The 16,368-nt window shown below is 35.2% G+C and overlaps 1 protein-coding gene across 1 annotated transcript; it reads left to right on the top strand.

Moving 5' to 3' along the window:
- Positions 1-13,728: 13,728 nt before the first annotated feature.
- DEFB126 (defensin beta 126) lies at positions 13,729-15,932 on the top strand. Its single transcript, XM_001111242.5, has 2 exons — positions 13,729-13,786; positions 15,619-15,932. The coding sequence occupies exons 1-2, from the start codon at positions 13,729-13,731 to the stop codon at positions 15,930-15,932; spliced, it is 372 nt and encodes a 123-aa protein (XP_001111242.1).
- The last annotated feature ends 436 nt before the right edge of the window (positions 15,933-16,368 follow it).

Raw genomic sequence — 16,368 nt, 5'->3', positions numbered from 1 at the left:
ACACTTTTTTCCTCATAAAGTCATCCTATACCTTTGCTCAAATTTAGTTTTAGGTGGATTAGGAGTTAAAAATAAAACATAAACCCATTTAAGAACCAAGAGAATTAGTAAGGTAAATTACTTTGGTAAAATGCCCAGGTTCCGGGCTCTGCTGAAGAGATATTTTTGATTCAACCTTAAAATATTTGAAGTCTCTGGTAAGGTGACTTTAGCTAAAGCTGCAACCAGCTCAGAAACAAATCAGAGTGACTCACTATTCTAGCAACTTGACAGAAGAACAATACTAGACAGAATATTAATTACCTTTTGGAGGTAATTATTATTTATTGAAAACTCTACTGAACTTTTATATGTCTGGCATACAATAAAGGTTATGACATATTTTTAAAAAGAAAGAAAATATAACTTATTGTCCAGAAAGGAAATTATCAACACCCGGTCAATGGAATTGAATTATCAATGGAATTATCAACCAGTCAATGGAATTATCAACCAGAAACTCAAGATAACTCTGATAGAAATATGCTAAAGAATATGGTGGGAAAGTAAATAGTACTGGTGTTTACTGATAAGATAGAGAATTTTACCCATGAGTCAAAACAAAGCAATACAAATTAAAAACTCAATATCAGAAATGGATAATTCATTCAATGGACTGAACAGCAGACTGGGAGAAGCAAAGAAAACAATCACTTTACTTGAAACTCTAATGAACATTTGAATAGAAATTTCCCAAATGAACACAAAGAGAAAAAAAGTAAAAGAAAAATTGAATACAACATCAGAGATATGTGAGATATTATCGAATAATTCAACATGGGTTTAACTGGGTCCCCAGAAGAAGGGAAGGAGAGAATGAAGCAGAAGAAATAAGAGCTAATAGCCTCCTACATAGCAAAATTGATCCAAGAACTTCAGCAAGGTCTAATTAGGACAAATTCAAAGAAAATTTCTAGACACAGTGGATTTCAAACTGCTGAAAACCAAAGACAGAGAACAAATCTTAAAAGTAGCCAGAGGAAAAGGACATGTTATCTAAGGAGGAACAATGACACAAATGATGCTGAGCTATTTCCAGAAAAATAAAAACAGTGGGTGACATCAGCAAGATGGCAGAATAGGAAGTCCCAGATCTCATTTCCACATGGAAACACCAGTTTAACAATAGATGAACCAAAATACCTTTATTAGAATTCCAGAAGAGAAGAAAAGCAATTCAAAGATTTCTCATAAGAAACTTCGAAGGGCAGGAGGAAGTGGCACAATATTTTTAAAGTGCGTCAAGAATAGTAAGTCTCAATCCAGATATCTATGTCCAAGAAAATATCCTCCAAGAATGAGGACCAAATAAACACATTCTCAAATGAAGGGAAACTGGAAAAAAAAAAAAGCGGGGGGTGATCACTAGTAGATATACCTAAAAGAATAGCTAAAGGAAGTCCTCCACAGTGAAAGAAAGTTTTTTGTTTATTTTTTTTTAAAAAAAGGAATCTTGGAACATAAGGAAAAAAGAAGAGAAAAAACAAAAACATCAGAAATGCAATAAACTTTTTACCTACTTTTTAGTTTTCTAAATTATTTTTGACAGTAACAGCAAAAATTATCCCTCTATTGTGATTCTCAGCATAGGTAGAAAAAATATTTAAGTCAATTATATTAGAAATGGGGGTTATCGTAGAGACATAAAGGGAGATAAAATCTCTAAATTTTATCTGATGTGGTTAAATGATACACCAGTATACTGTAATAAGTTATGGATATATAATGTAGCACACACAACAATCACTACAAAAGCTATACAAAGAGGTACACTTGAAAACATTGTAGATAAATGAAAATGGAATTCTAAATCATGGAAAAATATCTCACAAAATGGCAGGAAAAACAAGACAAAGAAGCAAAAAGGAAACAAAAAAATGAAAGATTTAAGCATTAATATATCAATAATTTAATTAAATTTAAATGATCTAAACGTGAAAATTTAAAGATAAATATTGGCAAAGTACGTTTTTAGATGACCCAACAATTAAGAAACTCACATCAAATATAATGACATAAATAGGTTATAAGTAAAAGAATGGAAAAAGATATACCATACAAACATTAATAAAAGGTTTGCAGGAGTGACCATATTCATGCTAGATAAAGTAGACTTCCGAACATCAAAAAAAATTACGATGAAAAAAGTGACAAAAGGTCCAATCCACCAAAAAGATACGGCAAACCTAAATTTGTATGCTGCAAAATACAAAGCTGCAAAATATGTGAAGCAATAACTGAGAGAGTTAAAGAGAGAAATAAGCAAAACACAATCGGGATATCACCACCCACTTCTTCTCAGCATTGATAGAACAAGAAAGAACATCAGTAACAGCAATAGAAGAACTCAACAACATTAACCACAGGATCCACGTGGCATTTAAGGAGCATTTCCACTCAACTACAGCAGAATAAATATTCCTTTCGAGCTCAGAGACTATATACTAAGATAGACTATATCCTAGGCAAAAAAAAAAAAAAGAAAAAAAAGTAAAAAAAGGATACTCAACCAACTAAAAATAATTTAAATCACACAAAGTTTATTTTCTATATGATTGACACAGTGAAATCAAACTACAAATCAATACCAGAAATAAAACAGAAAAATCTCCAAACACCTGGAAATTACACAACATACTTCCAAGTCAAAGAGAAGTCTCAATAAGAATAAAATATACATAGAATTAAATAAAAATGAACCTATAACATATTCATAATTTGTGCTAAAGCAGTGCCAAGAGAGAAATTTAGAGCAATAAATGCTTATATTACAAAAGAAGAAAAATGTCAAATCAATAATCTTAGCTCTCACCTGAATTAGAAAAAGAGCAAATTAAATGCAAAGTAAGCAGAAGAAAGAATATAATAAAGATAACAGCACAAATCAATGAAATTGGAAACAGAAAAACAATAGAGAAAATCAGTGAAATAAAAAGCTGCTTCTTTGAAAAGATCAATAACATTGACAAACCTTCAGCAAGACTGACAAAGGAAGACACAAATTATCAGCATGCGGAATAAAACAAAGAATATCACTGAAGACCCTATGGAAATAAAAATGATAACAAGGGAATACAATAACTCTTTTTTTTTTTTTTCCAAGACGGAGTCTCCCTCTATTGCCCAGGCTGGAGTGCAGTGGTGCAATCTCAGCTCACTGCAACCTCTGCCTACTGGGTTCAAGAGATTCTCCTGCCTCAGCCTCCCAAGTAGCTGGAACTACAGGCGTGAGCCACCATGCCCAGCTAGTTTTTGTATTTTTAGTAGAGACGGGGTTTCACCACATTGGCCAGGGTGGTCTCAAACTCCTGACCTCATGATCTGCTCGCCCCGGCCTCCAAAGTGCTGGGATTACAGGCATGAGCCACTGCGCCCGGCCAACTAACTCTATACATTGATTTACTTTTTTATTTTAAAATATCCTTGCATTCCCAGTAGAAACCCTAGTAGGTAAAGAAAAAAATTCTTGTTTGTAAACCCTTCTTCTTTGATGATATGCATCTACAGCTAAGGATTTTCCATTAAGCGAGGCAGGAGCTGTATTTCACACATTATAAAATGTTGTATTTTACTATCTTTCAGTTCAAAATACATATTAATTATTCCTATAATTTTATCTTTAACACATGGCTTTTAAATAATTTTAAATAATACTTTTTAAATTTTTAATTAAATTTTAAATACTTTTAAATAATAAAAGTATGCTAGTTAATTTCAAAATATTTGGTATGTTTCTTAACATCTTATTTTTATTGGTTTCCAGCTTAATACTGATGTTTTTCTAGATATCACATTTTTAATTGTTTGCTATTTTTCAATTATTTCTGCAATATTTTAGTGTTTTGACATTTATAGGGACTTCTTTAAAGAATCAACACTGTCCATCTCAGTAAGCACTCCATGTGCATGCGAAAAAAAATGGGTATTCTGTAGTTATTGAATGTAGTGTTCTATACATGTTAATTAGATAGAGGTGGTTATTCAGATTTGCTACATTCTTTTTTTTTTTTTTTTTTTTTTTTTTTTTTGAGACAGAGTCTTGCTCTATCACCAGGCTGGAGTGCAGTAGCACGATCTTGGGTCACTGCAACCTCTGCCTCCCGGGTTCAAGCAAGTCCCCTGCCTCAGCCTCCCGAGTAGCTTGGACTACAGGTGTGCGCCACCATGCCTGGCTAATTTTTTTGTATTTTAGTAGAGATGGGATTTCACCATGTTGGCCAGGCTGGTCTCGAACTCCTGACCTCATGATCTGCCCGCCTCGGCCTCCCAAAGTGCTGGGATTACAGGCGTGAGCCACCATGTCCGGCCATTTGCTACATTCTTACTAAATGTTTGGTCTAGTTATGCTACCGATAACCAACAGTGAATGATAAAATTTCCAACTGATTGCAGATTTGTCTATTTTCAAGTTACTTTTGTCCATCTTTACTTCATGTATTTTTAAGTTCTATTATTAGATACATCAAGTCTTTCTAATGAATTGACCCTTTCATCATTATGAAATGGCCTTCATTATCTCTAGTAAATACTGCTTGTCTTGGAGTCAAATACATCAGATATTAATATAATCACTCCACAATTAGCAAAGCCATCAAAAGTGGCTTCTATATCCAACTTATTCTCTGTATTGATTTCTTTCACTTTTGGCCTGAAAAATCTTTACTCGCTGAAAAGCAAATAATATAAAGACAAAAAAAGGTAAAGAATATCCAGGGACTGTGGGACAACTGCAAAAGCTGTAACCTACATGTAATGGGAATACCAGAAGGAGAAGAAAGAGAAAGGAACAGAAAAAATATTTAAAACAACAATTGAAAATTTTCAGTGGGAGTATAATTAGTTCAACCATTGTGGAAGACAGTGTGGTGATTCCTCAAGGATCTAGAACCAGAAATACCTTTGACCCAGCAATCTTATTACTGAGTATGTACCCAAAGAATTATAAATAATTCTACTATAAAGACACATGCACACATATGTTTATTTCAGCACTATTTATAATAGCAAAGAATTGGAACCAACCCAAATGCCCATCAATGATAGATTGGATAAAGAAAATGTGGCACATATACACCATGGAATACTATGCAGCCATAAAAAAGAATGAGTTCATGTCCTTTGCAGGGACATAGATGAAGCTGGAAACCATCATTCTTAGCAAACTAACACAGGAACAGAAAACCAAACACTGCATGTTCTCACTCATAAGTGGGAGTTGAACAATGAGAACACATGGACACAGGGAAGGGAATGTAACACACCGTGGCCTGTTGGAGGGTAGGGGGAAATGAGAGGGAGAGCATTAGGACAAATACTTAATGCATATGGGGTTTAAAACCTAGATAACAGGCTGATAGGTGCAGCAAACCACCATGGCACATGTATACCTATGTAACAAACCTGCACGTTCTGCACATGTATCCCAGAACTTAAAGTAAAATAAAAAGAAAGAAAAAAAGCTTAAAAGACTAAAATGAAAAAAAGAGAACATTTTCCCCAAATTAATATCAAACATCAAACCACAGATCCAAGAAGCTCAGAGAATACTAAGTAGGATAAATGAAAAAAACAAACAAACAAACAAACAAAAACAAAAACAAAAACAAAAACCCCTAATCACGTCATATTCAAGCTCCATGAAACAAAATATAAAGAAAAAATCCTGAAAGAAGATGGAGGAAAAAATATTACCTTATTATAATAATAAAGTGGTCATTTCTCCAAGAAGACATAACAATCCTTAATGTGTATGTGTCTAAAAACAGAGAGTCAAACAATGTTTTGATTTGCATTTCCCTGATGACTAGTGATACTGAGCATTTTTCCATGTATATGTTGACCATTTGTATGTCTTTTGAGAATGTCTATTTTTGTTCTTTGCTCATTTTTCAAGGATATTATTTGTTTTTATTTCTGTTTTTTTGCTTTCAGTTGAGTCCCTTGTTTATTCTAGTTTGATACAGTCCCATTTGTCTGTTCTTGGTTTTGTTGCCTGTGCTTTTAAGGTCTTAAAATATTTGCCTAGACCAAAGTCCTGGAGTGTTTCCTCTATGTCTTCTTCTAGTAATTTTATGATTTTGGGTCTTAGGTTTAAGTCTCTAATCCATTTTGAGTTGACTTTTGTACATAATGATAGATAGCAGTCTAGTTTCGTTTTTCTCCATATAAATATCCAGTTCCCAGCACCATTTATTGAAGAGTGTGTCCTTTCCCCACTGGATGTTCTTGGTGCCTTTGTTGAAAATTGCTTGGCTGTAAATATATGAATTTATTTCCAGATTCTCTATTCCGTTCCATTGATCTATATGTTCATTTTTATACCAACACCATGTTGTTTTGCTATAAGAACTATAGCCTTGTAATGTATTATGAAGGCAGGTAGTGTGATGCCACAGCTTTGTTCTTTTGTCTCAGAATTGCTTTGGCTGTTTTGGCTCTTTTTTGGTTTCATACACATTTTAGGATTAATTTTTCTACTTATGTGGAAAATGTCATTGGTATTTTGATAAGAATTGAATTGAATTTGTAGATTCTTTTGGGGAATATGGTCATTTTAACCAAATTGATTCTTCCTTTTCATGAGCATGGGAGGCATTTCCATTTGTTCATGTCCTCTTCCATTTCTTTCATCAATGTCTTGGAGTATTCCTTGTTGACGTCTTTCTCCTCCTTGGTTAAATTTATTCTTAGGTATTTTTTGTAGCTATTGTAAATGGAATTGCCTTCTTGATTTCTTTTTTAGTTAGTTCATTATTGGCATATAAACATGCTACTGATTTTTTAGTGTTGATTTTTCATTCTGCAACTTTACTGAATTTGTTTATCAGTTCTAAGAGTTTTTTGGCAGAGTCTTCAGGTTTCTTTAAATAAAATTATGTAATCTGCAAAGAGGGATAAGTTAGCTTCCTGTTTCCCATTTAGATACTGTTTATTTCTTTTTTTGTCTAATTGCTCTATCTAGCACTTCCAGTATTATGTTGAATGGGAATTATGAAAGCAGGCATCTTGTCTTATTCCAGTTCTTAAAGGAAAGGCTTTCAGCATTTCCCCATTCAATATGATGTTAGCTGTGTGTTTGCTGTATATGACCTTTATTTATTTTATTTTTTTGAGATGGAGTTTTACTCTTGTTGCCCAGGGTGTGGTGCGGTGGCACGACCTCAGCTCACTGCAACCTCCGCCTTCTGGTTTCAAGTGAGTCTCCTGCCTCAGCTTCTCAAGTAGCTGGGATTACAGGTGCCCACCACCACACCCAACTAATTTTTTTTTTTTTTTGTATTTTTAATAGAGACGGGGTTTCACCATGTTAGTCAGGCTGGTCTCGAACTCCCGACCTCGTGATCCGCCTGCCTCAGCCTCCCAAAGTGCTGGGATTTCAGGTGTGAGCCACCGCACCCGGCCATATGACCTTTATTATGTTGAGGTATGTTCCTTCTGTGCCTAATTTTTTGAGTTTTTATCATGAAGTGATGTTGAATTTTATCAAATGCCTTTTCCTGCAACTATTGAGATGGTCATATTGTTTATGTCCTTCATTTTGTTAATGTATCATGTTTATCAACTGGCATATGTTGAATAATTTTTGCTTCTCTGGGATAAATGCCACTTGATTACGACATAATACCTTTTTGATGTGCTGTTGTATTTGACTTACTGGTATTTTGTTCAGGAGTTCTGCATCTACGTTTCATCAGGGATACTGGCCTGTAGCTTCTTTCGTTTTGTTGTGTTCTTGTCAGGTTTTGGTATCTGAGTAATGCTGGCCTTTAGAATGCTATAGGGAGAATTCCTTTTTCAATTTTTTGGAATAGTTTGAGGAGGATTCGTGTTAGTTATTTATACATTTGTTAGAACTTGGTAAACCAGTGAATGCATCTGATCCTGGGCTTTTCTTCAGGGATTTTTAATTACAAGTTCAATCTTATTGCACATTATTGGTCTGTTCAGGATTTCTGTTTCTTCCTGATTTAATCTTGGTGGCTGGTATATGTGTGGGAATTTGCCTTTTCCCCTAGATTTTCCTGTCCATTAGTGTATAGTTGTTCATTATAGTCTCTGATGATCTTTTGTATTCCGTGATATCATTTGTGATGTCTCCTTTTTTCTTTTCTGATTTTGTTTCTTTAACACACAAAAGTATAACTCACTGGTAGAGCAAATGCATAAATGAGGAAAAGACCCAAATATTACCACTGCAGAAAACCACTAAACCATAATTATAAATAATAAGAGAGGAAAAAAAAGAAAAAAAGCTATACAAAACAACCAAAAACTAATTACCAAAACGACAAGAAAAAGTCCTCATACATAAATACTAAGTTTGACTGTAAGTGGACTAAATATTCCATTTAAAACGTACAGATTGTCTGAATGAATTTTTTTAAAAAGTGACCCAATAATATAATGCCTACAAGAAACTCACCTCACCTGTTAAGACACATAGACTGGTAATAAAGGGATAGAAAAAGACATCTCATGCACACAGAAACCAAAAGCAAGCAAGAGACAATGGCAGTACGTTCAGGTAGGAGATGAGCTTCCATGACCTCAGCTGCCACCATTCCCCACAATGCCCCAGCTACCCAAGAGACCCTGAGCCCACTCAACTAGTACATTACTAGTATAAGTAGTACGTTACTACTATAGCAGGCATTTGAGAGAGCCACTACAGTAAAGCTATTAGCAACCAAGGAAATCATAAAAAGTCTACATAACTCCTTGACACTCCTGTCAGGGCTAATGATTGCGGTTGCCATTGGGAAATCTGAGGGCAAAGCTGTGCCCAATTTTGCCCCCACTTTGGAGCTGAGAATGGAGCCCATGCCAGTGTGCATTCCACAGACAGACCATTTCCTGAGACAATAGTATTTCTCCCAGTAAACAAAGATCAAATATAAACTCCCTGCTATCACCACATCTGGCTCTTAACTGCAAGAGCCACCTACTGGCCTGGAGGTCAAACTGCACAACCCAATAGAAGTGTTGACACAAGTGCAAAGTGCTTGAGAAAAAGATAAGCGTCTCAAGACTTTTGCCACGCAAGATCTGCAGGAAACTGTTAGCCTCATCACATGCCTAGTGCATCACTACTACAACTGGCATTTGAGAAAGTCACCGCATGAAGGCTATTTATAACCAAGGAATTCATACAGAGTATATGCTATTCTCCCCGTCATTACCGCAAGTGCTGGTGTTTGTGCCTGCCAATCAGCTATTTGAAGGAAGGTTTGACAGCTTAGCTCCACCCAGCTTTATCCTCCCCTTTAGGGGCTGAGCAGGGAGCTCAGGCTAGTGTATATTCCATAGACCTGCCCCTGGCCTGAGGCAACAGAGAGCTTCTCCCAGTAAACAAAGATCAAGCATATACCCACCTGCTTCTGCCCAGATTTTATTCATAAGCACCACATAGTAGCCTGGAGGTCTAACTGCAAAACCCAATAAAAAACTGGCTGACACAAGTGCTCAGCACAGGGAAACAAGTTAAACTTCCTGAGACTTCTGTACTCTGGCCCTGCAGGAGGTGGTGGCCTAGCCCAGCATATCACTACTACAACCAGCATTTGAGAAAGCCACCACACAAAGACTATTTATAATCAAGAAACTCATACAGAGTCTTTGCCACTGAAAGCACCCAGAACCAAAGCCAAATAACCCTACACAATGTATATTATAATCACATCCTCAAGGGGGAAAAAGTCCTGACCAAATGAAAGTAAATTTAAAAATAAGAACAGATAGTTGATCCAAATGAGAAGAAACCCAAGAAACAATTCTGGAAGTATGAAAAAACAGAGTGTTACAACACCCCAAAGGATTGTACTAACTCGTCCACAATGAACCCTAACCAAAATGAAATATTTGAAATACCAAACGAAGAATTCAAAATATTGATTTTAAAGAATCTCAGTGAGGTCCAAGAGAAAGTAAAAAATCAGTACAAATCAGAAACACAATTCAGGTTATGAATGAAAAATCTACTAGAGATAGATTTTTTAAAATAGTTTTTTTTGTTGTTGTTTGTTTATTTTTGTTGTTGTTGTTGTTGTTGAGATGGAGTCTTGTTCTGTTGCCCAGGCCAGAGTGCAGTGGTGCGATCTTGGCTCACTGCAAACTCTGCCTCCAGGGTTCAAGTGATTCTCCTGCCTCAGCCTACTGAGTAACTGGAACTACAGATGTGTGCCACTACACCCAGATAATTTTTTTTAATTTTTAGTAGAGACAAAGTTTCACCTTGTTAGCCAGGATGGTTTCAAACTCCTGACCTCAAGTGATCTGCCCACCTTGGCCTCCCAAAATGCTGGGATTACAGGTGTGAGACCACTGTGCCCAGCCTAAATAGTTTTTTAAAAATGAACTTCTGTAAATGAAAAATTCATCCAACCTGGGCAACAGAGCAAGACTCCGTCTCCAAAAAAAAAAAGAAAAAGAAAAAAAGAAATTACAGAATATAGTTGAAGGCTCTAACAATAGACTAAACCAAGCAGAAGAAAGAGGTTCAGAACTTGAAGACAAGTCTCTTTTGAATTAACCCAGTCAGACAAAAATAAAGAAAAAAGAATTTAAAAAAATGAACAGAACTTTCAAGAAGTTTGAGATTATGTAAAGTAACTACTGAACCTATGAGTCGCAGGTATTCCTGGGGAAAAAGAAAAAGTGAGAAGTTTGGAAAAACTATTTGAGGAAGTAACTGGGGAAAACCTCTTTAGTCTTGCCTAGGGATTTAGACATCTAAATAAAAGAGGCTCAAAGAACGCCAGGAAGATACATTACAAGACAGACTTCATCAAGATATGTAGTCATGAGACTGTCTAAAGTCAACATGAAGGAAAAAAATTCTAAAATCAGCAAGAGAAAAGTATATAGTCATCTATAAAGGAAATCCCATCAGAATAACAGTGGACTTCTCAGCAGAAACCTTATGAGCCAGAAGAGATTGGGTCTAATTTTCGGACTTCTTAAAGAAAAATAACCTGTCAAACATGAATGTTATATCCTGTTAAACTAAGCATCATAAATGAAGGAGAAATAAAGTCTTTCCCGACAAGCAAATGCTAAGATAACTCATCATCACTAGACCAGTCCTATAAGAAATGCTCAAAGGAATTCTAAAAGTCAAAATTAAAGTTCAGTACTCACCATCATAAATACACACAAAAGTATAAAACTCACAGGTTTTATAAAACAATTAATTGAGACTACAGAACAACTAGGTAAAAAAAATAACATTACAACAGGAACAAATCCTCATATATCAATATTAACTTTGAATAAAAAGGGATTAAATGCCCCCACTGAAGAGATATAGACTGGCAAAATAGATTTTAAAACATGAACTAACTATATGCTGTTTACAAGAAACTCACCTTATTAATAAAGACATGAATTCAGGTAAAGGGATGGAAAAAGGTGTTCTGCACAAACAGAAACCAAATGAGAGGAGGAGTAGTTATACTTAGATAAAGCACACTTTAAATCAACAACAGTAAAATAAAACAAAGGAGGTCATTATATAATGATAAAAAGATCAATTCAACAAGAAGATATAACCATCCTACTAAATACATATGCACCTAACACAGGAGCACCCAGATTCATAAAACAAATACTACTAAATCTAAGAGGGATGAGAAATTACCTAATTGGTACAATGTACACTATTGTGATGATGGTTACACTAAAAGCCCAGACTTTACTGCTACTCAATATATCAATGTAACAAATCTGCCCTTGTATTCCTAAATCTATAAAAAAAAAATTAAAATTTAACAAAAATAAATAAAACACATAGCTAAAACTAAAAAAGCAAAAACAGAAAACTATGGTAAATATTGGTAAAGATGTGGGGGAAAAAGTGAACTCTCAAATATTGCTAGTGGGAATATAAAATGGTACCACTTTGGAAAACAATTTGGTAGTTTTTTTTTTTTTTTTTTCTTTTCTCTTTTTTTTTTTTTTTTTTTGCATGCCAGAAAAAAATATTTACAGGAACTATGGAACACAGAGGTTTATTACATCCATAATTAACATGGAACGTTTACTATCAGTTTGATAAGGACAACACTGAGACATCTTAGGACAGAGAGAAAGGGCAATTTTCAAAGGGAAAAAGCATAGTATATGCATATTTAATAAGTAAAACATACACATACCCTGTGAGTCCGTCATTCTAATTCTAGCTGTTTATCCAAGAGAAATGAAAGCATATGGCTACACAAAGAGTTGCACACAAATTTTCAATGGCAGTTTTATTTGTAATAGCTAATATCTGAAAACAATCATAATGTTCATTAGGGGGTAAATGGATAAATAAATGATCATATATGCATAAAAAGGAATACAAGCAATAAAAAGGAATTAACTATTAGTACATGAAACATATATGATTCAAAATAATTGCCTTGGATGGAAAAAGCCAAGCAGAAAAGTATTCATGCTATATTACTTCATTTACATAATATTCAAGAGAATGCCAAGAAAGCTACAAGAACAAATAGCAGGTCAGCTGTTGTCTGGGTATCATGGAGGTAGAGGGAGGGAAGGGAAGAGGAAAGAGTGGATATCAAAGAGGAATGAGAAACATTATGTTGATTATGGTAATGGTTTCACCAGTGCATCTTTTGCCAAGTTAATCAAATTATACACTCTAAATAATGCAGTTTAATCAATTATATCTCAAAAATTTGAAATGAAAAAAAACTAAAAACTCCTCTCAAAGAACAAAACCTCTAGGACCTTATAGCTTTCAGTCACAATATAGTCAGGCACTCAAAAAAAAACTTTAACACAAATAAAATTCTCTTTGATTGCCACCTTAAACTCAATCCCATCCAGAGAACACAACTTTTATTAGAATGACATGTGATTTGCATTTTTAGTTCATGCATTTACTTATATTCACATACATATAACTTTTTCACATAAATTGGAATCATTACTATGCATGTTGTTCTAAAATGTTGCTTTTTACTCAAAACATGTTTAATAAGATAAAATCTGCTGCACTCCTTTTAACAGAAGCACAGAATTAAACATATGGATGCACTTCATTTTATGCTACTCTACAGAGTGACAAGACTTCTTTGTGCGTATATCTTTGAGCAGTTATTTATTGCTTTATAAAAGCCTTTTTAAATTTGCAGATCATCAACAAAGCATTAATTTGATCAGTTAAAAAACAATTGCTTCTATCCTTCTCTGAAAAGAATAATATACAGAAACGAATTACATATATATATATATGAATAATATGTCATAAGTGATCAGAAAGACATTGTATTTTAGGTGGAGAGACAGAGAGGTGACCAGACTGCTACATGCAGTAAGATGAACCCTGATAGAACTAACACTGGAGGCTGTGAAAAAACAGCTAGGAGTACCCAGCCTTGGTAGAGCAGCATGATTTCTTCCTGTAATTCTTTCTCTCCAAATTGCCATACACTTCAGCAGAGTTTGCAACTTCTCTTCTAAGTCTTTATCCTTCCCCCAAGGCATGCCTAGCACAGGACTCTTGAACAGTGATGCCTCAATTAGAGTTGCTGGCCAATAGATCGAAGCTGTGTTGGCACCATATCCTACATCCTCCCAATCTACTGGCTGAGCCCAACCCCACCTAAGAAAGACAATAAAGATCTGTGTTCAGAGTCATACTGAATAGAGACTTCTGGACTCTATAGAACCCACTGCCTCCTGATGAAGTCCCTACTGTTCACCCTTGCAGTTTTTATGCTCCTGGCCCAATTGGTCTCAGGTAAACAGAATCTTGGGGAAGAAGAAACACTGGCCTAGAACAGGGTCCTGCACATGGAGTCCCTATTTCTAAGTGGTCTGTGGAAATGGGGTCTGGCTTCTCACTGGGAGCAGGGCTGAGATTTGTCCTACTTCTTCAGACCACCACTGTTCTAAGAAACTTGAAGGCTCTCAGGGTAGAGCAGGATCTATGATCGGAGCTGGGGAGTAGGGTAAGGCAAATCCCATAAAGTTGCCTCCAAAGGTAGAAATCATCTTGAAATCCCAAACTTCTATCCTGTCACTTCAGGTCAGTTCAGTCAAGCTCTGCCTCATTTCACCCTTTTTTTTTTTTTTTTTTTTTTTTTTTTTTTTTTTTTGTGGTCGATATTCCCTCCTGAGGTAACAATTACATAATATTACTTCCCCCAGTGTTCTTGGTCTTACAGAGAAGGTCTCTGATTTTTTGTTTGTTTGTTTGTTCTTGCACGTTGTTAACAGAACAGGGAAGGCTGTTTCTATATATGTATAGGACTGTAAAATGGAAAAGGAAAAAAAAACTCTGTGTGGAAACTATTTCAAATCTGTATCAGATTTCAGCTCTGTTTGTGTAAGCATTTATTTTTAATTGATTCTGTAGCTTATATTTACAAAACCAAGACAAGAACACTGAAAGTTATTTAGAAATAAATTGGCCACATTTCATCACTGCTTGCATTTTTTTTCACTTGTAACCAACTGATATATGAGTTTACAACCTGCTTTATTTTTTTACCTAAGATTCTATCAGGAAAATTTTCACAGGTTTTGAATATTCCTTGAAAATACAATTTGCAGTAGATGCTTATAATTCTGTCATATTTTTGTACCAATATTAACTTGGAGAGTCCTTAATTGTGTGCCATTTGGATGATTTTTTCTAATGTGTGAGTATTGTAAATAACATTATACAACCTTATTAATATATCATTGTGAGATTCTCTGTTTGTATAGGTAAATTTTAGAAGTTCCATTGCTTGGTCCAAGGATATTATTTCTTCTAAGTTAACTGGCACATATTACCAATGGTTACTATTGGAGTATTTGTATTTTTAACATTTGTATTTCATATTTCTTGCAAATATTTTCAAATATATTGGTTGCTTCTAAAATGCATTATTTATTTGAGACACCTAATTTTCATTTTCATGATGTCAAATCTATTGGTGTTTTCTTTGCATTCTTCCATTAACTTAGAAAGTCCTTCTCCATCTTGAGAACAGTTTTTCATGTATGATTTTGTTTTTTACACTGGACTCAGTCCCACCTTTTACATAAGACACAATGAAATAATCTAATATTCTTTAGTATAATTTCCTAATGGGTGGAGGGTTATATAATAACTCCATAGCCCGCCTCTAGAGATTGTAGTTTATATTCCCTAGAATTTGCAGAAATGTTCAAATTGATAGTGGATAAGAGGAAATTATAATGCTCTCATGGTTGTCTCAAAAAATGTTTTAGACCTATTGCATCCTTGAAATTCTATGAGTTTAAATTGCCTGATTTCTCCCTCTGTCTCTGGAACATAAGTGACATACATCGACACACATCACATACTTGTATGTCTTCCTGTTTCTACACTTTGTGTGTGTGTGTGTGTGTATTCTAACATACACATATCTAAAGAATTCTATGTGTGTTTATATTTATAAAATTTCACTTAAACCTCAAAGTAGGTATTTATGATTAGGAAAAACATGCTAAAGCAACTGGAAAGGCACTTGAATAAACAGTGCTCAAAAACTATTGCTATTTTTTATCCTCCTGTGATAAATACTTAGGCTTAATAATCTATATAATTCCTTTATTCAGGTAATTTGTATGTGAAAAGGTGTCTAAACGACATTGGAATTTGTAAGAAGACGTGCAAACCTGAAGAGGTGCGTTCAGAACATGGTTGGGTAATGTGCGGCAAACGTAAGGCATGCTGTGTTCCAGCTGACAAACGTTCTGCTTATCCTTCTTTCTGTGTCCGCTCAAAGACTACGAAAACTTCAACAGTAACAGCAAGAGCAACAGCAACAACAGCAACAACAGCAACAGCAGCAACACCTTTGATGATATCTAATGGTTTGATATCTTTGATGACTACGATGGCCGCTACCCCTGTTTCTCCCACTACTTGAACATTCCAGCCTCTGTCTCCTGCTCTAGGATCCCTGACTCATTAAAGCAAAGAGGCTTATTCTGGTGTCCATTTTCTCTCTACAGTCCCCTTCCCACTTTCCCTCCATTCAACAGTATCTGGAAGGGCACCACAATTTCATTGCACTAGCATGTCTATGGTAGAAATGCAAATAAAATAGGGCCCAGGAACAAGTGAGGGTTAGTCCAAAACACCCACTCAGGAATGATAGATAGCAGCAATGTCATCCTTGAAGACAGTTCTAGGCCCACAGCTTGCCATACCAATTATTATCAAACTTCATGTATATCAGAAACACCTGGAGATATGGCTAAAGCAGAGATTTCTAGGGCTCACTTTTAGTTTCCAGTTCTGCAGGGGAGCTTGAGAATTTGCATTGCTCACAAGTTCCCAGGTGATGCTAGTGCTGCTGGTCC

The sequence above is a fragment of the Macaca mulatta genome, chromosome 10 (assembly GCF_049350105.2).
Source record: "Macaca mulatta isolate MMU2019108-1 chromosome 10, T2T-MMU8v2.0, whole genome shotgun sequence".
Taxonomy (NCBI): Eukaryota; Metazoa; Chordata; class Mammalia; order Primates; family Cercopithecidae; genus Macaca; species Macaca mulatta.
The sequence above is the reverse complement of the archived record's forward strand: the minus strand, read 5'-3'. Positions and strand labels throughout refer to the sequence as shown.

Coding starts and splice junctions, on each gene's coding strand:
- DEFB126 (XM_001111242.5), top strand. CDS start 13,729: ATGAAGTCCCTACTGTTCACCCTTGCAGTTTTTATGCTCCTGGCCCAA. Junction 13,787..15,618: donor CCTGGCCCAATTGGTCTCAG/GTAAACAGAATC, acceptor TCCTTTATTCAG/GTAATTTGTATGTGAAAAGG.